At 35.7% G+C, this 25121-nt stretch overlaps 1 protein-coding gene across 2 annotated transcripts in view; it reads left to right on the top strand.

Moving 5' to 3' along the window:
* Nucleotides 1–25121, top strand: part of LOC138437039 (regulator of microtubule dynamics protein 2) — a 112179-nt gene that overhangs the window by 59744 nt on the left and 27314 nt on the right. For both annotated transcript variants that reach the window (XM_069583532.1, XM_069583531.1), the window contains exons 3-7: nt 9523–9697; nt 11400–11502; nt 13557–13617; nt 19895–19970; nt 22220–22297. In XM_069583532.1, the coding sequence (XP_069439633.1) occupies nt 9523–9697; nt 11400–11502; nt 13557–13617; nt 19895–19970; nt 22220–22297 (493 nt within the window). The remainder of the gene's footprint in view (nt 1–9522; nt 9698–11399; nt 11503–13556; nt 13618–19894; nt 19971–22219; nt 22298–25121) is intronic.

Here is a 25121-nt window from a genome sequence, read left to right as displayed (position 1 = left end):
ACTATTGATTGTGTCCTTTGACACATTTTGAAGCTGTTTATCTATTTTTTATTTTGTTTGTGCTTTTGATGTCATATCCAAGAAGTCATTGCCAAATACAATGCCATGAAGCTTTTCCTTTGTTTTCTCTAAAGAGTTTTATATTTTTATGTTGCTATTTCTCGCTTCGATTATGCCAGTGTTTGCTTCATATATTTAGAAGCTCTAATGTTTATTATATATATGTTTATTATTGTTATATATGCTTGTTAAATTGAATCTTTTATAATTATAAAATGTTCTTCTTTGTCTCATAAGTTTTAGACTTAGTTGATTTTATCTGATATTAATATAGCCACCCCTGTTCTCTTTTGGATATTATTTTACATTGAATATCTTTTTTCATCCTTTTACTTTCTACCTATGTGTCCTCAATTCTAAAGTGAGTCTTTTATAGACCCCATACAGTTGATCCTGATATTTCATCCATACTACCAGCCTGAGTCTTTTGATTGGAGAATTTAATCCATTTACATTTAAATCCAATTACTAGTAGCTGCCTTTTTGTTATTTCGTTTCCATGTATCTTATACCCTGTTGTCCTTCATTCCCCCCTTACTCCGTTCCTTTGTGTTGACTTAATTTTTTTATAGTGATACATTTTTTTATTCCTTTCTCATTTACTTTTGTGTATATTCTGTAGATATGTTTGTGTGTTTAGCGTGGGCATTATGAATAACGTCCTAAAGTAATAGCAATCTATTTTAAACTGATACCAACTTAACTTCAACTGTATATAAAAGCTTTCTCCTTTATAACTTTACTCCCCTATTTATGTTATTGATAGCACGTATTACGTCTATATAGTTGTATAGCTGTTAGCTAGATTTATCATTATTTTTATACTCCTTTTTTTACATTAATACTTTTCTCTTTTAAATACTGTAAGAGAATAAAAATGGAATTATGAGCCAGAATTACAATAATGCTAATTTTTATATTTAACCACATTTTTATTTACTGTTACCAGAAGACTGTATTTTCATATGACTTCAAGTTAGTCCTGCCTAATAGCCTGTTTTAACTTGAAGAACTCCCTTTACCATTTCTTGTAAGGCAGGTGTAGGGGTAATGAGCACCCTCATTTTTTTGTTTATTTGGGAATGCCTTAATTTCTCTATCATGTTTTCAAGAACAGTTTTCCTTTAAGGATATATACTTCTTGGCTGATAGTTTTTTTCTTTCAGCCCTTTAAATATATCATCCTGTTGTCTTTAGGTTTGCAAGGTTTCTTCTGAGAAGCCTGGTGGTGATTTTATTGAGGATCACTTTGGAAATGGCAACACACTCCAGTACTCTTGCCTGGAAAATCCCATGGGAAGAGTCTGGTAGGCTACAGTCCATGGGGTCGCAAAGAGTCAGACACGACTGAGCAACTTTACTTCTTTACTTCACTTCTTTTGTAATGATTTGCTTTTCTTTTGCTGATTTCAAGATTTTTATGATTTGTCATAATGTCCCTCAGTTTGAGTATGTGTCTTGGTGTGAATCTCTTTGCGTTCATCCTATTTGGAGTTAATCGAACTTCTTGTATTTATATATCCATGTCTTTTCTCAAATTTGGGGAGTTTTTGGCCATTATTCTTCAAAATAAGCTCTCTGCATCTTTCTTTCTTCTCCTTCTGTGACTCTTATAATATATACATTGGCCTGATTTATGATGTTCCGTAAAGTCTCCTAGGCTCTATTTCTTCATTCTTTTTTTCTTTTGACTCTTCAGACTCAATAGTTTTAAGTGTTTTATCGTCAGATTTCCTGCTTCTTTCTTCTGCTTGTTCAAGTATTTTCTTGATCCTTTCTAGTGGAGAATCCCAGGGACGGGGGAGCCTGGTGGGCTGCCGTCTATGGGGTCGCACAGAGTCGGACACGACTGAAGTGACTTAGCAGCAGCAGCAGCAGCAGCAGTGGATTTCTCTGCTTACTGCTTTTCATGTTCCAGAATTTCTGTTGGTCCTCTTTTTAATAATTTCTAGCTCTTTGTTTTCTCTTTTTGTTCATTTATTTTCCCAATTTCCTTTTGTTCTTTCTCCATTTTTTTCCTTTAACTCTTTGAACATATTTAAGGCTATTGTTTTAAAAATTGTTGTCTCAATAAGCACAAAGGCTGTATTTCTTTAGAGTCAGGTTCTGGAAATTTATTTTGTTCATTTGAAGGGCAGTCTTTCCCTGAACTTTGTATTCTTTGTGATCTTTTGTTGAAAATTGTACATTTTGAAAAAATAGCCATCTATTCTAGATTTGCAGATTGGCTGTATACAGGGAAGACCCACTAATTAGCCCATTACAAAGACTTATGGGCTTTTCAGGTCTTTCCTAGGCATTAGTTTTCTGAGGGCCTGAGTATGTGCTTTCCCCCAAATACATAACCATTTTAAAATATCTTTTCAATAAGAATCTCATTCTGTTCTTCTTGGCACCATAGGTGTCTTATAATATTCCTCTCCCCATAATCTCTTGTGCCCAGGCATCCATTAGTCTATGGTTCCCCTGTAGCTCTCACATGTCACAGTAATTGCCACAACTTTCGCTGGCCTCTAATATGATGCCCATATTATGCCTTCATTTCTGCCTGAACTCTAAGGAAAGCCAAACAGAAACTAGTTTTCTGGGAAGCCCCTCAACATGCTAGAACATTGCAAACCAGATGCACTCACTTCCTTCTGTCCTAAGGGAGGAGCTGAGAACTGCATGACTTTTTCCCAGCCATGCTGTGCCATACCAGGGAAGGGTGAAGCAAGGGTGAGTGAAAACACTGTGAAGTGTTCTGCCGTTTGAATATGGGTTTTTCTTGATTGCTGCAAATCCTTGAGTACTTTTTAGATCTCCCACAAAGCTGTTTCAATCTGTCTGTCATTTAGTGTTTCCATGGAGGAATGAGGGCCTAGAGGTTCCTTGCTGACATCTGTCTCTAATGTAGGAGCAGTTAGGTGTGTGTGGGTAAGGTTAGGCAAAAGGAACTAAATCAGAATGCCTGATATGGAGAGAGGCCACAGTACTGAAGGCAGACATGTTTTTGCATATTCTGATGCAACTCACTACTGATATATTTCTATAAATACACTATTTTCACAGCAAATAATGTCATTTTCTCTTTAAATAATAAAACTATGCCTGCAAATATGCTATTGTTCTGTTAAAGCAAGGAATCAATTGTGCAACAATAAAGAGATACATAAAATGGCACAATTCTTAGTCAAATTTGGAGCAGAAAATAAGCCAGAAAAGTCCTATTGGAAGATGAATGTTTGTAAGTAAATTTGACATTTGAGGGCAGACTTTTCCAGGCCTGCTGAAAGAGTGTTGGAAGACTGTTAGATATTAGATAACCTATGAAATGTTGTTGTTGTTGTTGTTGTTTTGCCCCCAGTAGAAATCTAAGCTCTAACGCAAAGTCAGTATGTGTGTTGTATATTTTCCAAGGCATATTTATTTCCCAGGCCCTATTTTTAAAGTTTGCTTTTAAAACTTTCTTATAATTTTTAATAATGCCCAATTATAAGTAGAAGATTCCTTTTCACAATTTTTTTTGCACTTGGGTGTTTTTTTAATGTGGAGGAGAGACCAGGCTAGTTGTTCTCTTTTTAGTTTTTCTGGCCAGTTTGTCTATTGTCATGCCAATACCACACTGATTTATCATTGCTTTATTCTCTGTATGATAGTCCTGATATCTGTTCTTTAAAACTGTCTTGGCTCTTCTTATTTTTTTCTCTTAAAAAAATTTTTTTTGAAGTACAGTTAATTTACAATTTTGTGGTTGTTTCAAGTGTACAGTAAAATGATTTTTTGCTGTAGAGTTTTCTCTGGATATATGCTCAAGAGTGGGATTGCAGGATCATATGGTAACTCAATTTTTTATTTTTTAAGAACTTTCCATACTGTTCTCCATAGTGGTTGTACAAATTTACATTCCCACCAACAGTGTAGGAGGATTTATTTTTCTCCATACCATCTCCAGCACTTATTACTTATAGACTCTTTAATGATAGCTATTCTGACTGGTGTGAAGTGATATCCATTGTAGTTTTGGTTTGCATTTCTCTAATAATTAGTGATATTGAGCATTTTTTCATGTGTCTATTGGTCATCTCTATATCTTCTTTGGAGAAATGTCTACTTGTCTTCTGCCCATTTTTTATTATTTTTTTATGTTAAGCTGTATGAGCTATTTATATATTTTGGAAATTAATCCCTTGCCAGTAGCACTGTTTGCAAACATTTTCTCACAGTATCAGTTGTCTTTTCATTTTTCTTTATGGTTTCCTTTGATGTGCAAATGCTTTTAAGTTTAATTAGGTTCCATTTGTTTGTTTTTGCTTTTATTTCCATTACTTTAGGAGATACATCCCCCCAAAAAATATTGCTGCAATTTATGTCAAAGAGTGTTCTGCCTGTGTTTTCTTTTAGGAGTTTTATAGTATCTGGTCTTACATTTAGGTCTTACATCTGGTCTTCTTTAATCCATTCTGAGTTAATTTTTGTATATGGTGTTAGAGAATGTTATAACTTCTTTCTTTTACATGTAACTGTCCAGTTTTCCTAGCACTACTTATTAAAGAGACTGGTTATTGTCCATTTTATATTATTGCCTCCGTTGTAAATTAATTGCCCATAAGTGCGTGGCTTATTTCTGGGCTTTCTGTTCCGTTCCATTGATTTATATGTCTATTTTTGTGCCAGTAACACACTGTTTTGATTACTGTAGCTTTGTAGTGTACTCTGAAGTCAGGATGCCTGATCCCTCTAGCTTCATTCTTCTTTCTCAAGATTGGTTGAGCTGTTGGGAGTTTTTTCTGTTTATATGCAAATTTTATAATTTTAAGTTCTAGTTCTGTAAAAAATGTCATTGGTAATTTGATTGGGATTGCATTGAATCTGTCTATTTCCTTGAGTAGTGGTTTGGTTCTTTTTACACTTGTGCTTCCATATTGTTTAGAGTCAGGTAAGTTCCATAGGAAAATACCATTGTGGTTTTGATTGGAATTATGTTAAAACTATTAATTTGGTACCATATGAAACTGGTTTAAAGTTAAGGTTTTCTGTCAGTGGATATGACATCTTTTCCTATCTATTTAAACATGTTTTAATGTTCTCTGATGATATTTTATAATTTTCTATAGAAAAATCTTACAAACTTCTTGTGGAATTTTTTCCTGGATACTGTGTATTTTTCCTGTATATAGTCCTATAGTAAAAGGCTATATTTTATAAAATTACATTTTGTAACTTGTTCTACAGATATAGGAACTTGTGTGCTTAGTCACTCAGTCATGTCTGATTCTTTGCTTTCCCATAGACTATAGCCTGCCAGGCTCCTCTGTCCATGGGGATAATTGATCATATATGTTAGTTTTATTTACTCATCTGTAAACTCTGTTAGATTTTCTTTCAATTTAAATACTGAATACTGTCTGTCTGTTTGAGCTGCTAAAAGTACCATAGAATGGGTAGCTTATAAACAACATAAATTTCTTTTTCACAGTTCTGGAGGCTGGGAAGCTCATGATCAAGGTTACAGCAGATTCAGTATCTGGTGAAAACCTACTTTCTGGTTCACAGACAACTTCTTGTGGTGTTCTTGCTGGGTGAAGGGAGCTAGATTTTCTTTTTATTGAATAATCTTCAAATAATGCCAGTTGTGTTTCTTATTTCCCAATTCTTATCTATTTTTTGTTTTTCTTTTAATATTGTGCTAACAGAACCTGCAGTGCTCTGTTAAATAGAAGCAACAATATTGGATATCCTTCTCTATTTCTGATTTTAAAGAGAATGCTTATAAAGTTTCATCATTATATGTGAACTGTATCATGGTTTGGGGTTTATATTCTAGTATAAGAAGTTCTGTTCCTTGTTTATGGGTTTGGTATTTCTTTTGTCTTGAAATGGTATTGAATTCATTGAAAAAAAAATTTTGGTGACCATTATAAAGATCATATAGTTTTCCTCATTTTATCTGTTACACTAGAGAAATTTTCTAATGTTAACTGTGCTTGTAATTCATGAGATAAACTCAATTTGGTTATGATGCATCCTCTCATGTGTGTTGAAATTTTTTGGCTGATATTCTGGAGGATTTTTGTGTCAAAATTTATATGTGAAATTGGCCTATAATTTTTATTACTTATTTTACTGTACTTATTTGGTTTTGGCATTAGTTTTACTAGCTTCATAAAACGATGTAAGTAATGTTTCCTCTTTTTTAATTCCTTAGAATTTGAATAAATCAAATTCTTTGCATATATTGATGGAACTCTCTATATAGCTATTCTGTGTTTTCCCTCTCTCTATTAGAATAGACATACAAATTCTGGTTTAATTGATTTAATGGCTATAGAATATTCAGTTTTTTCTTATAAAAAATATCATCTCTATTGAGATATTATTTGTATAACATAAAATTCACCCTTCTAAAGTGTACTGTTTGGTGGGTTTTAGTTTAAGTAATAGTGTCTAATATTAAACTAGTTTCTTTCTTCTGGTTATTATTTTCTTACTGTATCTCAGGTGCACAGAATTGTACTAAAAACTCTTTAGTTTATGCAAACTCTGATTAATGGTCCATGCATGTGCCACTTTTACTCATTTACTTAGTTTGCTATTATAAACAATATAATAAGCATCTGTGAAACCACCTGCTAAAGCAAGACTAATCTGACATGCCATGTCTGTCTTATAGCATACTTTTCATTTGCGTATGAGGTTGTTTCTTGACTCTGTTCTGTTTTCAGTTACTCATCCATCCTTTTACCAATTGCAGTCTGTCTTTAATTATTGTAGCTGCAAGATAGGTCTAATATCTGGTGAGGTAAGTCTTCTCTCCCTGTTCTCTTTCTTAACAGTGCTTTGACTATTCTAGGCTGTTTACCTTTTCATGTAACTTTTAGAATCATTTCATTAAATTGTATGAAATTTCTTCTTAGGTTTATAAAATTGGAGTTACATTGAATCTGTAATCTAGAGAGAATTCATTCATTTATAATATCAGTTGTTTGTAGCCATGAACATGATATATTTTTTCATGAATTTAGGTTCTTTTATAAGCAGTTTTTAATATATCTTTTATATCTTCTCCATATAATTTCTACATGTTTTATTAAGTTTATTCCTGGGTGTCTGGCATTCTCTGAGATCATCATAAGTGAAATACTTTATTTAATTTTGTTTTTTAGGCTTTTGCTGCTAATATATTAGAAATGAAACTGACTCATATTTCAGTATTATATGCAGCCAACTTGCTAAACTCTGTTAGTCCCGCAATTTGTAGATATCTAATGTATGCTATGTAGGTAACCATAGCTTCTGCCATAATATGAAGATTATGTTTGAATAAGGGTGTCCAACAGGTGAGGAGGTAAGTTAACATAGATACTCAGTGGAGAACATAGCAGGCAGAAAGACCAGCAAACACGAAGATATTAAAGCAGGAAGGAAGCCAGTATTCCTGGAGTGCTGATCAAGCAGGAGAGTGATAGATGAGGTCAGAGGTAGTGGACTCAATTATAAAGGATCCTATAGATAACTCTAAGGACTTAACATTCTTACTATGCTTTTGTCACCCATTGGAGGGTTTTGAGCAAAGGGTTACATGATCTGATTCAGCTTTTTAGAGGACCATTGTGGCTCCTATGTTGAGAATAAACTATAATGGTCAAGGACTAAAGCAGGGAGACATGACAGGATTGCATTAATACAGGTAACCTGGTGGTGGTCTAGACCAGGGGAGCAGTGGGTAAAGGCAGCTGGATCCTGGATATATTTTGAAGATAGAAACAACAGAGATTTCTGAACGTTGCTTAGGTTAGACAAAGAAGTCAAGGATGATTCTAAATTTTTGGTTTGAGCAATTAGAAGAATGAAGTTGCCATTAATAATGTTGTTACAGAAGTTGAATATCATATAGTGTCTTCTTTATAAGGACTTTGAAGAAAATTTATTTGAGTCAGTATTGAAAATAGGTGTACTTCTCTCGAGAACTTGCTTCCTTTCTCTTTGTTAGTATCTGCTGGAGACTGTGACTGCTTCAGCTATTAGAAGATGTGAAGTCACATTTATGTGCCTTTTAGCAAGGGTATAGGTATCTAAAGTATATGTACTTTTTTATTGGCCTTATTCACATTTGACTTTGTTTTTATCTTTTCCCACCACTTCTAATTCATTCTCTTCTGTGTTATATATCCTTATATACTTCCTTAAGATCTTTTTTAGAACAAGGTAATGTGTGAATAAATGAAAATAAATTGTTGCATTATATGCCACCAAAAAGGAAATGTGAGAGGTAGCATGAATTTTTAACAACTAAGCTAAGGGTTAGAACATCATCTTGAACCACAAATTTATACGTATATATATATATGTGTGTGCGTGTGTGAATATATGTGTGTATATACATATGTATATGTAAATACATGAATATATATATATATTTAATTTATATATATACCTGACTGCCTCCGAGTTCCTACAACTCTATATCATTCATTCAGCAGTATCCAGTGAGTATCCCCTATGTGTCAGGTGCTGTTCTAGGCACTTGATGACATCAGTTAATAAAACAAAGAATTGTTTTAGGGATCATGTTGTGAGGGAGCATGCATTCTAGTGGGAGAGATCCTGACAAAAAATAACACATGTAGTAGGTTAGTAGAATACACAATGTATCAGAAGACAGTATGTACTACAGAAGATTAAAAAAAAAGTCAAGCACGATAAGGGAGATTGGTGAAGGAAATGCACATGGGTTGGGAAGTAATGGTTGCAACGTTAAATAAAGTGGTCTGGATGAGCTATATTGAGATATGACGTTCAACAGAGACTTGAAGGAGGTGAAGGTGTGAGTTATGGCTCAGATGGTAAAGAATCCGCCTGCAATGCAGGAGACCTGGGTTTGATCCCTGGGTTAGGAAGAGTCCCTGGAGAAGGGCATGCTAACCCACGCCAGTATTCTTGCCTGGAGAATCCCCCTGGACACGGTGGGCTACTGTCCATGGGGTTGCAAAGAGTTGGACACAGCTGCGTGACTAAGTGCAGCACAGCACTGAAGGAAGAGCCATCCCATCAGTGGGAACAGAAAGCAAAGGTCTTGATGTAGGAATGTCCTGGTTTGTTTAAGGAGTAGCTGGGCAGCCAGCATGCAATGGACTGAATGAGAAACAAGCTGGGAGATAAGGTCAGAGAGTCGATTGAGGTGGGAGGCAAATCTCATCCAGTTTTGTTATTAGGAAATGTGATTCGTCGCTCAGTCGTGTCTGACCCTTTGTGACCCCACAGACTGTACAGGCTGCTGTGATTCTCCAGGCAAGAATACTGGGGTGGGTTGTCATGCCCTCCTCCAGGGATTAGTCCATGAGCTTTCTCTGAGTGAAAGGAGGTACCATTGCAGGATTTCAAGCCTAAGAGTAGAATGATTTGACTTACATTTCAAAAGGATCTCTCTGGCCATTAAAGTATAACTTTCCAGAGAGTTGATGATTATTTCTGCAATTTTAGGTATGTTACAGCTAATACTGACACCGAAGAACAGAGTTTTCCAGTCCCTAAGGCGTTTAACACTCATGTGGAGGAATTAAATTTAGATGCCCTTATTCAGATGGCTGATAATTTACGAGTGAATGAGGGCAAAAAAGTGGAGAGTTTTGAGCTGCTTTGTGACCACAAAGAAAAGGTGAGATATACGTGATAATAACTTGTTTGTATAGTTTTAATTTTTATTTAATTTACTTTTCCATTCATGTTATGACCACAACAATTGTGTCACAGTTTACAAAAGTGAAATGACTGGTGTAAATTTTTTAAATAATATTACTAAAAATTTTTTTAAACTAAATAAAAAAGTTTATTCAGAAAACCAAGATCATGGCATTCAGTCGCATCCCTTCATGGCATATAGATGGGGAAAAAGTGGAAACAGTGACAGATTTTATTTTCTTGGGCTAAAAAATCACTGCAGATGGTGACTGCAGCCATGAAATTGAAAGACACTTGCTCCTTGGAAGAAAAGGTATGACAAACCTAGACAGCATATTAAAAAGCTGAGATATCACTTTGCTGACAAAAGTTCATATAGCCAAAGCTATAGTTTTTACAGTAGTCATGTATAGATGCGAGAGTTGGGCTGTAAAGAAAACTGAACATCAAGGAACTGATGTTTTCAAACTTGTGAAGAAAACTCTTGAGAGTCCCTTAGACAGCAAGGAGATCAAATCAGTCAATCCTAAAGTAAGTCAACCCTGAATATTCATTGGAAGGACTGATGCTGAAGCTGAAGCTCCAATATGTATTTTGGCCACCTGGTGGGAAAAGCTGACTCATTGGAAAAAACCCTGATGTTGGAAAAGATTGAAGGAAGGAGGAGAAGAGGGCAACAGAGGATGAGATGGTTGGATGGCATCGTCGACACGATGGACATGAATTTGTGCAAACTCCTGGAGATAGTAGAGAAGAGAGGAACCTGGCGTGCTGCAGTCCCATGGAGTAGCAAAGGGTTGGTCTCAACTTGGAGTCAGACACAACAACAACAAAGGGTTTATTAGGCTCAAAGGTCATAAAAACGAGAACCAGAGATCTGGTTGATTATACAGATTGACATTGATTTTATCAATTTGATACATTTTTAAAATATTTTATAACAGATAAAGGGCAAGATGTACTGCTTCTCGAGGGAGGAAAAGCTACACTTTAAGCTCACTATCTTTCAGTTATTAATGTAACAGCCATTAGTATTTCACTGTGTTTCTACTAGTAATCATTTTTCAGTGTTTAGTGTTGGACTGAATTAACAAAGCTCATCCTTCCCACCACCACCACCACCACCAAAGGGGAAGAAAGGATTTTGCAATATCACAAAGATCCATAAATCTTCTTTCCCATGAGAAATTTAAGGCTAACTTTTGAGGATATAGAAACTCTAAATACATGAACTCAAGTTTTTAAATCTCTAGCATTGTTCTTTAGGTAATTTAGGTAAAAAAAATATGACTGCTCTTTTGAATATATGTAATCTCTAATAACTTACAGATATTATGTGAAATGCCCATTGAGGCATCATATTGACAGTAGTTAAGTTAGAAAGGAAAGCAAGGAGAGGATACTACCACCCAGAGAGAATTCATAAATTCTAACACTTAGTTTTCTCTTCTTCATAGGTGCGGAACTGGTGTCTGCATAATATTCATTGGTTTCTAAGACCCAAATGTAACACTACACTAGATCACACTTTATAGCCATGAATATTTCAATTTAAAGTGTGATATGCACATGAATGCAGTCATTTCTAAGTACCAGTTTACCTACCTAATTTTTTTAAAAGGTTGCAGTGGTATAGTCACATTACTAAGTTTATCTAATGGGCAGTTCTGTGTGTTCAGTTTAGAGATGAAATAGAGTTTATTTGGCGGTTTGCTCGTGCTTATGGAGACATGTATGAGCTATCTACAAATACACAAGAAAAGAAGCATTATGCTAATATTGGTAAGTATTTTGTGAATATTAATTATTCTCAGGTAGTAATTGTTATAGTAAACACAAATGAATTTTTAGATAAAAGTATATGGTCTTTAAAAATATTTGAGTATATTAAAATAGGCAACTGAAAAACTCAAATTCCGGCTTTCAAAATTTATAAAATCGTAGAAAGATGATACATTAAGTGGTAATAATTTGAGAAGCAATAATAATAGTAGGTCTTTCACCAAAATTAAAATAACCCTTCTTACTTCCTATAACATAGAACTCCAGGTACCACAAAGAAATAACTACTCAGACTTTAATGTTTTTTCAAAATTCATCTCAGTAAAACAAGATAAGCCTTGAGTTGACAATTGTTTAAGCAGAGTGATGAGTCCATGATTGTTCATTATATCATCCTGTTTTCTAAAGTAACAACAAAAGAATAACAGCCAGAATGCTAAATGATCTGACAAGATCAGTACAGAGAAAGGCAATTGTAATTCAGTGCACAGGTAATAAGTGCCTGGCAGAGAAGCAGGAAATTGGAGACTGGAGTTGAAGGGCATGGGCACTCAGTATGAAGGAGGAAGAGTTTGCTGACTCTTGCTCCTCCTGACAGTATATTTGAACTTGTTATGTGGAGGGAAGATTGGATCCCTGGAGAGTATAAAATTCTTTCCTAACCTGCTAACTGTGGTGTCCCATTTTTGCAGTACATCTGTTGAAGTCCTATGACTGATCACACTTGTCTTGCAAATCAAATATGAATCATATCTAAAAGAACATATTTGTAACTTTCAAGATTGGATGATGGACACAAATAGACCACAAAATAAAAATTTTTTTATGGGAAATAGGTTTCTTTTCAGGCTGAAGCGGCATCAGTGAGGGTACAAAACCAGTATGTATACTACCTGGCTCCCTTTTATATTCTCAGAGCGATGGAATTGCCTCTATTTTAGGCAGTGCCCTCAAAGCTATTTTTGTTCACTTGGTAATGTAGGTAAGATGTTGATGTAGTTTTAATGTTTATACATTAAAAATATTTATGTTTTTCAAGCACTCATTATCAAATTATTAACTCTTCTAATATATGCCCACAATGTAATATCAGTTGTCATTTTAAGAGACTGCTTTTTAATTTTTTTCCAATTTGTGTAGATTTCTACACTGCGTGGTTCTCTTAATGGAGAGAGCTATAGAATACCACCTTAACAAATAGGAGAATGATTTTAGAATAAAAGATCTTTATTTATAAAGATTATCTAAACTACTTATTTAGAAGAGCATTTTTCAAATCATTGGATCACATCATTGCTCTTCAAGCAAAAGAAAAAGAGCAGAGAAAAGGAGAGTGTATGAAATAAAACAGCAGCTTTTTGAGAAAGATTTTGAGAATGTGGTTTAGACAAACCTCTATCCAGAAATTAACAGATTATTAAAAGTTATTCTAAAATGAAGTTAAATTATTTAGGGGAATTATTTATGCACTGAGTGTGTTCACTATCATGAATGGTTCGATAAGAGCTTCTCTGGGACACCTTCCCTTACTCCTTTAGATAGAGTTGCTCTCTCCATTCTCTGCTGTGCTCTTTTTAACCTTTATCTTTATACATAATTTCTTTGTTTATATACCTGCTGCCTACTGAACAATGAATTCTTAGAGGTCAAGAATTGTGTTTTATTTGACTTTTTATTCCCAGGGGCTCACACAATGACATTTAGAAAGTACTCAGTAAATGTTGGTTGAGTTAATTATAAAGCAGTATCTATTAATAATGATCGAATGACTTTTGCATTTGGTTAAATCACTTAGTCCAATGAGTCTACACTTGAATTTGTATCAGAAATAAAGGCCATTAACCCGCTAAAGGCCAGTTAATGCAGATAGCTGTCTCAGAGGTTATGATCGAGTAAGTCTTCTATGTGGCCCCAAATTTGCTTTTATAACAAGATTCTAGGTAATGACTTCTGGTATTAGGACCATACTTTTGGGAACTACTGGCTTAATTCAATAATTTACCTCCTACCAACTCACATGAAGGTACCAAACTGTAAGTACATTTATCTTTCAGGAAAGACATTAGGTGAAAAAGCTATTATGAGAGCACCCAAGAATGGATATTGTCATCTATGGTAAGTACATAAAATTTATGCAATAATTGTTCTGTTTATTCTCATGTATTTTTCAGTATATATATTTTAAATGTTTTTAAGATAAACTTTCATTGAATATTTCATAACTGAATCTACCAAGTCCAATAACTTTGAATATGATAAATTCTAATTAAATTATATTTGTATAAGATTTTGTTTGGAAACAAATGCTAAAATGATGCCATGTTTCTAAATGTAGGGAGAATGCTTCAAAGAATAAAAGCACATCAGCCATTATACCTTGATGACAAGGTATACACACTCCATAAGTGAAAGAAAAGCCATTTCTAATATAAGAAAACTCAAACAAAGGAAATTTAATTAGTTGGATGGTTGTAGGTGGGTATCCTTGGGACAAGAAATTTATTCTTGAGAGTATTGTTTTGTTTTGGATCCTTTGTATATTTAGAATTATAAAACACAAGAATAAATGTATTGTTTTTAATGAATATTTCATTTTACTCACAGTTGCATTTTTGCAACATTTCTCAGTTCCTTAATTATTTTTTTTCCCCAGCAATATAGATATGTTAGGTGCTAGTAATAAATTTATCTATGACCCTTCTCTCAGACCTAGGTTTTCAGAAATCCACACCTCTTTGGGATTATTTTATTATTCAGAGATGCTTCAGGCAAAATCTCTCTTAAAGTGGCTTTTTTCCTGCAGGTTCACGTTTATTCTCCAGGAAATTCGTATTTTCTCCAATTCAAAATTGCAATCCATTTTCTCAAAGCAGACCTGTTTCTTTTCATTGCTACCAGCAGGGGGAGCACCACTCACAAACTCTCATTTTAAAATTCCCTGGGCAGGAATCAGAACATTTTTTATGTCCCCCAAACACTAAAGGACAGACTCTAAGGGACATACCAAAATAACAGCAAATCTTTTGAAGCTGCCATCACATGGCATAAAATGAGATACAAGCCTACCCCATTCCCTCTCCCATGAGAAGGTGGGACAAGACTCCAGGTACCCTAAGCAATTCTATTTGCAGAAATACCCCCCTCCAGCTCTCTTCTGCTACAGAGAATTCTTTGCCTTCTCTTAGACAACTTCCTCTTTCTCTGGTGTCCTCTGCCTTTTCCTATGTGCTGTGTGTGCTTATTCGCTCAGTCATGTCTGACTCTTTGCAACCCCATGGATTGTAGCCCACCAGGCTCCTCTGTCCATGGGGATTCTCCAGGCAAGAATACTAGAGTGGGTTGCCATGCCCTCCTCCAGAACATCTTCCCAACCCAGGGACTGAACCCAGGTCTCCCGCACTGGGGGTGGATTCTTTACTGTCTGGACCACCAGGGAAGCCCTCCTCCCATACATGAATCTGTGTCAGTGAAGAATCACATTACGTTTGATGTTAATCCTCAACTTGAGGATACTAATCAGTGTGAACTTCCAAATTTCCATACAAGAACAATCCTGAATCTTCCCTGAAGGCATCATAAACACTTTAAAATTCACTGTGTGAGGACAGATTATGCTTAACTCTTCCTTAGTGTATTTCCCAGCCTGTCTTCCACTGATCTGGCTACTTTGTTCGTCTGTTTTCACTTTTGTGTGTGTGCCTGTGTGCAAAGTCGCTTCAGTCATGGCCAACTCTTTGCCACCCTATGGATTGTAGCCCACCAGGCTCCTCTGTCCATGCCCTGGAGGTGACTCACTCCAGTATTCTTGCCTGGAGAATCCCCACAGACAAAAGAACCTGGCAGGCTACAGCCCATGGGGTCACAAAGAGATGAACAAGACTAAAGCGACTTAGCTGGCACACAACTGCCTTATTTATAACCATGGTATTTGACCATGCGGGAAATCTGGTCCTTATACACACAGAAACACACAGAGCACTGATTCATTTGTGGTTCACGTTATTTTTTATTCAGTATAACTTTTTAATTAAAAAACATTTAAAATCTGGTCAGTTAATAAAATTTAATAAATTCAAAAGTCAATTTTATCTTAATTTTTAGAATTTATTATGATGTACCTACTAGATTTAAGAATCCTCATTCAATTGAATATAGTAATAGAGGTTTAGGCTGATGGGAAAGAAAAATTAAAACATTGATTTGAGAAGCAATAGGTGAAATTTAGGTTGACTGATTCCATAGTCAATTGTAATAAAATATCATGAAAATGTCTTATTCTGCTGGAATTTTCCTCAATTTGTTAAGACTTTTTCTCATTCATTCAGCATAAATGACAAACCATGGCCGCCAGGCCAAATGCAACTGCCTGCTTTTGTAAATAAAATTTGATTGGAACACAGCCATCCCTGTGCATTTGTGCATAGCAATGATGTTGAATAGTTGTAACAGACTCTCTGATCCCACAACCTAAAATGTTTACCACCTAACCCTGAAGCATAAGTTTGTTGACTCACGGTTTACAGGGTGCTGTGATGGTTTATAAGCCTTCAATTTGAAATAAAAGAGCAATCATTAGAAATAATTTCATAAAGGATTGATATCAAGGGAATAATTGAAAAACAAATGTTATTTAAAAACTTGTTTTTCATCTTCATATTTTCCAAGTTAAATTGCCTTGTAACTTTAAAGCTACATAAGCTTTCTGTAAAATTCTGTTGTTTTTGTTGTATGGGTCTAAAATACCTCTCGAATCAAGACAGCAAAATTAGCAATGGATTCGCAGTTTGTTAACTAATCAGGCCTGACCTTAATTATAAATAATGTCTTGCATATTCATTGTGCTCTACTGTTCACAAATTATATCCACATGCATGTGTTTTGCAGAACAACATGTTTCCATTTTATGGCAAGTGTAAGCAAGGCAGTCTGTGTGGATGGTGTTTGTGTGTGGGGGCTGGTATATGTGTGTGTCGTGTGGTGTTGTGATTAGTAACCAAGGGTCACACAATAAGTGGGGAAAATAAAAGCCAGATCTTATATTTGTATATACTCAGTATTTCATCTTTTACATTACTCTTCCTCTGCTTTTTCACAACATAAATAGCATTGGTACTAAATCAAAAGTGCTTCTTGGAGTTGATTTAATAGTTGCTTACTAGTTGTTGAGACAGGGCTGCTTGACAATTATTAAAATATTTGCTATAGATGAAAACAAAATACAGAATTTTTGTTAAAGCAAATATAGTTAGAACAACCTCTAGATGGAGGTCATAGACCATATTGTATATAGTTTCTTACTTGTTCCCATCAACCTAAGAGTTTACAAAGTAAAATTTTAAATTACATTTTTCAAGACAAACAATATCAAAAAGAACAACCTATATACCACATACATGTAGATATAGGTGAGATTGATTGCCAGAAAAGAAATGATGATTCTTTGGGGAAAAGTGGTCAGGTGAACTTTGAATTTATGGTTTGTAAGAAGATAAATAATACTTTAGACTTTAAAGAATCAGACTTAAAAAAAAGTAAGACTCTGGTGACAGATTATTTATAAGGGAAAATGCACATATTTCATATTATGGTTTTCATAAGTCGTGTTTTTTCCTTTTTTTCCCCTTCACTTAGAGTAACTTGTAAAGAATGTGCTGAAAGAACTCTGTAAAGCTAGATCAGATGTACATAAGCTTTTCTGATTTTTCGCAAAACAGAAGATTTATTCCACCACTATAGATCAGTGAACATCAAATCTTTTCCTTTGACTCCCACACAAATAGTTGGTTGGGTTTTCTGTGAATGATGAAGTTCAAGTAGATCCAACATAGATTTTTCTAAAAATGTGACATGATCTGTTTTTTCTTTGCTAGTGGATAGAGTAGAGAATTATCTGGATTTAAGGAAAGCATGAAGACAAGTTCACCTGTAATCTTCTTGGAGACAATGTTAAAGTACAGGCAAGATTCTGGGTTACCTGTGCTGTGAGAATGGTTTGAGCCTCAATTATTCAACAGAATATCTGTTGACAATATCATTATTCTATCATGCCAGATCTGAATCTTAGACACTAGTGTGTTCAGTCATTTTTTCAGTGGGTGAAGATATGGAAGGTATTCTTATAAAGGTTGCAACTGGCACAAAATTAGGAGAAACAGGATGGATAATGGATGACGGGAGTAATTAAAAGATTTTCACATGGGAAAGAGATACTAGAAAAGATATGAATTAACAGGGATAAATATGAAAGGAGGGGTGGAGAGAAAAATGTCAGAATTTAAGGACATGAGGGAAAAACAGATGGAAATTGGAAGGAAGCATGAGCGTAGTTAACAATAATGTATTAATATTGGTTCATTATAAAATTTTTCAATATTGTATATCAATATTGCTACAGTTGTGATGGGCTTCCCAGGTGGCTTAGTGGTGAAGAATGTGCCTGCCAACGCAGGAGATTCAGGTTCAATCCCTGGGTTGGGAAGATCCCCTGGAGAAGGAAATGGTAACCCACTCGAGTGTTCTTGCCTGGGAAATCCCATGGACAGAGGAGCCATGGGGTCACAAAAGAGTCAGGCATGGCTGAGTGGCTAAACAACAACAGTTATGATAAATGTATTATCGTAATTTAAGATAGTACTTAAATATAGTAATTTAAGTAGTATCTCCTAATATAGGTAAGTTCTCGGCTCACCTTTAATAGGTTGCTTTTGTCATAACGCTTGCTTTTACTGTTAGGAGATTATTGATTTTCTAATGAAAATTAAGAGGTCAAAAAAGTTATAACTGAAAAGGGGTCATTTTATTGGTTGTGCAGAAGTTTTTGTGAATTGTGTGATCTTCTGTGTCCAGGAATGGGCTGAGTATTCCAAATTAAGAAAATTGTTGTCTTCAACTTCTTATTTGAATGTTCATATGTGTATCCACAGAAACAACCAAGATAAATAACACCCAAAATTGCATTTTCCTCTTCAGTTATGACAATGCAAGGGAAAATTAGGACCTACTTTTGAAATACTGATATTTGCATATAAGTTAAATAAGCAGGGTGACAATATACAGCCTCAGACAGAAAAACTCTAAATACTTTTGTACAGAAATAGTCTGAATATAAAAAGTAATATATGCCCAATTTTTAGAGGAAGCAGTTTGCTGAACAAATATTGTATCCAATTTATAGTCAAGTAATTCAGTTCAGTTCAGTTTAGTCACTCAGTCGTGTCTGACTCTTTGTGACCCCATGAATCTCAGCACGCCAGGCCTCCCTGTCCATCACCAACTCCCGGAGTTCACTCAAACTCACGTCCATCGAGTCCGTGATGCCATCCAGCCATCTCATCCTCCGTTGTCCCCCTCTCCTCCTGCCCCGAATCCCTCCCAGCATCAGAGTCTTTTCCAATGAGTCAACTCTTCGCATGAGGTGGCCAAAGTACTGGAGTTTCAGCTTTAGCATCGTTCCTTCCAAAGAAATCCCAGGGCTGATCTCGTTTAGAATGGACTGGTTGGATCTCCTTGCAGTCCAAGGGACTCTCAAGACTCTTCTCCAACACCACAGTTCAAAAGCATCAATTCTTCGGCACTCAGCCTTCTTCACAGTCCAACTCTCACATCCATACATGACCACAGGAAAAACCATAGCCTTGATTAGACGGACCTTAATCGGCAAAGTAATATCTCTGCTTTTGAATATACTGTCTAGGTTGGTCATAACTTTTCTTCCAAGGAGTAAGCGTCTTTTAATTTCATGGCTGCACTGATGTAAATTTTATATTCCTAATGGAAAAAAGGTAAAGAATTCACGAGATGCAATATTGTAGTAGTGTGTTTCCAGTGAAGGATTGAAGGGCCTGGGGAATTTTTGAAAAAACGTAGTCTAAAATTATCTTTGATTTTAGTATTTAAAAAAAATTTTATTGGTTTTTGTTTTTAGTGATGATATTTATTTTAATTTTCAAATGACATTAAAGGGAACCGTGAACTTTTTATTTTATGAAAAAGAAACAGGAATCTGTTGATGCAGTATATTTTTCAGTTTAATACTTTTAATTTGATTAGACTTTCCTGAGAGTCTCTTAGTGACTTTGATGTTGATGATTGTGACAGCAGCATCTCATCTTTCATGAAATTCACTCATGCCAGGCACTATTCTAAGCAATTACATTTTAGATATTTTATCTCACAGCATATATACAAGATATAAGGTGTTAGTATCCCCAGTTATAGACGAGGAAACTGGCCTCATGTTTATGTCAAGTATTTATTATTTTTAGGGTCCTTGCATCTATATGAATACTTTTGTTAAATATTAATGAATAGTTTAGATATGTTTTTTAAATGTTAAATTTCATGATATTTCATTAAAAATTTACCCAGTGTCCACTGTTTTTATCCTTTTCAGGTATGCAGTTTTGTGTGGCTATGTATCTGAGTTTGAGGGCTTACAAAACAAAATTAACTGTGGATATCGCTTCAAGGTATTTCTTGATATTAAAAATGTTTTAATGTAGCTTGTAATGTTCCATTAACAAGTATAAATCAAATTGTTCAACCAATTTATCTCTAGGACTTCATCTTTTTTACTTAAATGAAATGTCAGTCTTTAAAAACACTGTGCCAAAAAGAATCAAGCTCTTTGGTTGATTAAAAATTATTATTATTATTATTATTATTACTATAGAACCTGAAAGAAGTCACAAAGTAAATGAGTGTTGTTTTTCTAAAGACAGAGTCTTAGCCTTTTGGTCGTGAGTTCACCTACATCATAAACATGGCTGGAATTAATTCATTAACATTTTCTACAAATTAATTTGTTAGGAGGAGTAGAATTCAATGTAGGGCTTAAATTTGCCATAATGCATGAGTAAAATGAGTACTGAACATACTCATTATTCATAATGTGCCTGTAGTTTTAGTCACAGTGGTTACCGGACTGGAAAAGATCAATTTTCATTCCAATCCAAGAAGTGCAATGGCAAAGAATGTTCAAGCTACCATACAATTGCACTCACATGCTAGCAAAGTTATGTTTAGACTCCTTCAAGTTAGGCTTCAGCAGTACGTGAACCGAGAACTTCCAGATGTACAAGCTGGATTTCGAAGAGGCAGAGGAACTAGAGACCAGATTGCCAATGTTTGTTACATCATGGAGAAAGCAAGGGAGATCCAGAAAAATATCTACTTCTGCTCCATTGACTATGCTAAAGCCTTTGACTGTGTGGTTCAGCAACTGGAAAATTTTCAAAGAGATGGGAGTACCAGACCACCATACCTGTCTCCTGAGAAGCGCCTGTTCGTGGGTCAAGAAGCAACAGTTAGAATTGGACATGGAACAACTGACTGGTTCAAAACTGGGAAAGGAGTACATCAAGACTGTATATTGTCACCCTGGTTATTTAACTTCTTTGTAAAGTACATCATGTGAAATACTGGACTGACTGACTCACCAGCTGGAATCAAGATTTCTGGGACAAATATCTACAAGCTCTGATATGATGATACTGCTCCAATGAAAGTAAAGAGAATCTAAAGAGCCTCTTGATAAGGGTGAAAGAGGAGAGTGAAAAAGCTGACTTGAAACTCACCATTCAAAAAACTAAGATCATGGCACCCGATCTCATTACTTCATGGCAAATAGATGGGGAAAAAGTGGAAACAGTGACAGGTTTTATTTTCTTGGGCTCTAAAGGCAGATGGGCTCTAAATGGGCTCACTGCAGATGGTGACTGCAGCCATGAAATGAAAAGATGCTTGCTTCTTGGAAGAAAAGCTAAGACAAACCTAGACAGCATATTAAAAAGCAGACGCCACACTGCCAGCAAAGGTCTGTAAAGGCAAAGCTATGGTTTTTCCAGTAGTCATGTGTGGTTGTGAAAGTTGGACCATAAAGAAGGCTGAGTGCTGAAGAATTGATACTTTTGAATTGCGGTGTTGGAAAAGACTCTTGAGAGTCTCTTGGACTGCAAGGAGATCCAACCAGTCCATCCTAAATGAGATCAAACCTGAATATTCACTGGAAGGGCTGATGCTGGAGCTGAAGCTCCAATACTTTGGCTACCTGATGCAAAGAACTAACTCATTGGAAAAGCCTCTGATGCCTGGCAAGATTGAAGGCAAAAGGAGAAGAGGGCCGCCCAGGATGAGTTGGTTAGATAGCATCTCTAATGCAATGGACATGAATTTGAGCAAACTCCAGGAGACAGTGTAGGACAGAGGAGCCCGGCATGCTATAGTCCATGGGGCCACAAAGCATAGATATGACTTAGCAATTGAACAGCAACAATAAACAGTCACTCAGTAAATAACCCCTCAGGGTCAATAATTGTAAGGATGGGCAAAGAGTTCTTTGTTTTCCAGCTCCCTAGACCCATTTGACAATGTCAGGTGGGTAGATTCCTCTATCACCTGGTTCTGCCCTTCTTTTTCTCCATTGTACCCACATCATTTGACAATCAGTAAGTATGAGGTAGCAAGTCATAGGCAGACAAAAATGCGACTTGGATGTTTTCTCTTTTTAAAATGACATCCTCTGTAGCCTTATTAAATCATAATCATACTTCTAGTTGTGAGCATTTTGATGATTGGATTATTGATAAGCTTAATTGTATTAATGATAAAGAGAAGGAAGAAACAATATCATAAAGTCCCTTTGAAATTGGTAGGCAGAGTTCCATTCACCACTGCCTGAAACTTGGGAGATGACATTTTCTTTTGAATTGTCTTTCAGGAACATCTAGATAAAGCAATCGAATTTTTACCTGAAGAACCCTTTTTGTATTACCTCAAGGGAAGATACTGTTATTCTGTAAGTTGAATGCTTCTATCTATAAATCTTATTTGAATATATTATGATTATATGATAGATTTTCAGTGGCTTACTCTTGTTTTACCTAGTGCCTGCTATAGAGAAAATTGTGAAATCAGTACATATTTTATGAGTTTATAAGTTTAACATATTATATAAATATATGTTGCATTACATACAATATGCTCAGTTGCTTTAGTTGTGTCTGACTCTTCGTGACACCACGCCCTGTAGTCCATCAGGGTCCTTTGTCCATGGGATTCTCAAGGCAAGAATACTGGAGTGGGTTGCCTTGCCCTCCTCCAGGAGATCTTCCTGACTCAGGAATTGAACCCACATCTCCTGAATCACCTGCATTGCTGGTGGATTCTTTACTGCTGAGCCAGTCGGAAGGGCCACATAGGCTGTTTGATTTTATCAATGTATATGTCCTTTTTCTTTACCGCCTTTCCCTTTTCCCTAGAAGTAGTCACAGTGTTTCCCTTGATGTATCTTTTCTCAGATGGTGATCAGCCACCTACACCCGTATACCCTAGACTGATGTACTGCTGTCTGTTTTGTGAGAGGATTTTTTCATTTATCTGAGTTTACTGAGCATAAATTATGTGCTCACTGGCCAGAACGTAAATAAAAAACCATCCTTATTGTCAAGGAACTTAATTTAGATAGGGACCTAAGATGTATAGAAATAAATAAAAGCAGCTGGTAAGTCTGAGACCCAGTGTGTTAAATGACACTCATTTACAGAAAGTTAACAGAATGTGAAAGTATATCTTAACAGCTGCATGAAAAATTGCCCCAAAGAGAAATGCTATTTCTGAATGAGAAAACTGGGGTAGGCAGAAGATGAAGCTTTTTTTTAATTGTGGCTTATAGAGGATTAGAGATAAAGCAGGAGGTTTTACTTTTAATGAGCACCTGCTGTGTATGTCACGTGTGCATTTTATACTTTATATTTCTTATCACATTTCATCCTTTTATGTAAGCAGTTTCTATTATGCCAGTTTTAAATATTTTTTTAAAAATAGTATCATGATGGTAAGGGACTCCCCTGATTTAAAAATTGTTGACCCAGACTCATAGGAGCCTGGACCTAGAATGTACACTATTGGATTAGGCTTAAAAAAAAAAAACCAAAAACCCAAGAAGGAAAATTTAATTCCAAATGGAACCTGATCTTCATGCCATAGGCAAATGGCAGAAGCTGATGCTAATCCTTCCTGGAGGATTGTACCTTCACACACAAGCCTTAGAACATTCTTACCGAGTTGAGCTCATATCATAGTCAAAAATAACAGAATACATACAAGGAAACATCATATATGGCAGTCAGTAGAACAAACAAACAAACAGAAAGAAGAGAAGTACAAATCTGAAAGGACTTCAGATTTTGCAAACATGGAATACAGAGTATTAAACAGTGTTTTAAACAGCTATCTACATATTGTGTTCCCAAAAATAAAATGAATTAGGGGAAAATGGATAAGGAGCATGAGACTATAAAAATGATCAGATCGATATGAAAGAGATAGAACAGTTTCTGATAGATCTATGTATATCAAAAATACTAGATTGAGTAGCTATTCCCTTCTCCAGGGGATCTTCCCAACCCAGGGATCGGACCCAGGTCTCTCACATTGCAGGTGGATTCCTTACCATCTGAGCCACCAGGGAAGCCCAAGAATACTGGAGTGGGTAGCCTACCCTTTCTCCAGAGGATCTTCCCAACCCAGGAGTCAAACCGGGGTCTCCTGCATTGCAGGCGGATTCTTTACCAGCTGAGCTACCAGGGAAGCCCCATATAATGTGTTCCTAAAAATAAAATGAATCAGGGGAAAATGGATAAAGAACATGAGACTACAAAAATGAACAGGTAGATATGAAAAAAAAGAAACAATTTTAATGTATATTTTTGCATATAACATTTTTATATACAATTGTATATACAGTTTTTAATATACATTGCCATATGTAAAATAGATAGCTAGTGGGAAATTGCTGCATAACACAGGCAGCTCAACCCAGTGCTCTGTGACAGCCAGAGGGGTGGGAGGGAGGTTCAAGAGGGAGTGGATACATGTATCCATATGGCTGATCCACACTATTGTACAGCAATAACCAATACAACATTGTAAAGCAATTATCCTCCAATTAAAAATAGATTTTAAAAAGAAGTATATTATTTGTGATTAAATGAAAATTCAGTGGAAGGATTTAGTAGTAGATAGGTACTGCTAAAGAGAGAATTAACGACCTTTAGGATAAATCTGATGGAGAAGGCAGTGGCACCCCAGTCCAGTACTCTTGCCTGGAAAATCCCATGCATGGGATTGGTAGGCTGCAGTCCATGGGGTCGCGAAGAGTCGGACACAACTAACCGACTTCACTTTCACTTTTCACTTTCATGCATTAGAGAAGGAAATGGCAACCCACTCCAGTGTTCTTGCCTGGAGGATCCCAGGGATGGGGGAGCTTGGTGGGCTGCCGTCTATGGGGTCGCACAGAGTCGGACACGACTGAAGCGACTTAGCAGCAGCAGCAGCAGGATAAATCTGAAAGCGTTGCCAGGAAGCAGCACAGAGGAACAGACAAAATATGAAGGGGAGATCAAAAGACACAGAAAGGAAGTAAGGATACTACATAGTGGTGGATTTTCACCCCCTCCTTTGATAATTAATAAGAATAAGAGACAAAAAAGTGCTAATAAGTATCTAAAACATTGATTAGAGCCTCACATTTAATAATTTTGATCTAATAAACATAGTTGAAAACATGTAGCTAGCCAAAGAGGACATACATTCTTCAAGCATATGCAGAATGTTTA

The sequence above is a fragment of the Ovis canadensis genome, chromosome 3 (assembly GCF_042477335.2).
Source record: "Ovis canadensis isolate MfBH-ARS-UI-01 breed Bighorn chromosome 3, ARS-UI_OviCan_v2, whole genome shotgun sequence".
Taxonomy (NCBI): domain Eukaryota; kingdom Metazoa; phylum Chordata; class Mammalia; order Artiodactyla; family Bovidae; genus Ovis; species Ovis canadensis.
The sequence above is the reverse complement of the archived record's forward strand: the minus strand, read 5'-3'. Positions and strand labels throughout refer to the sequence as shown.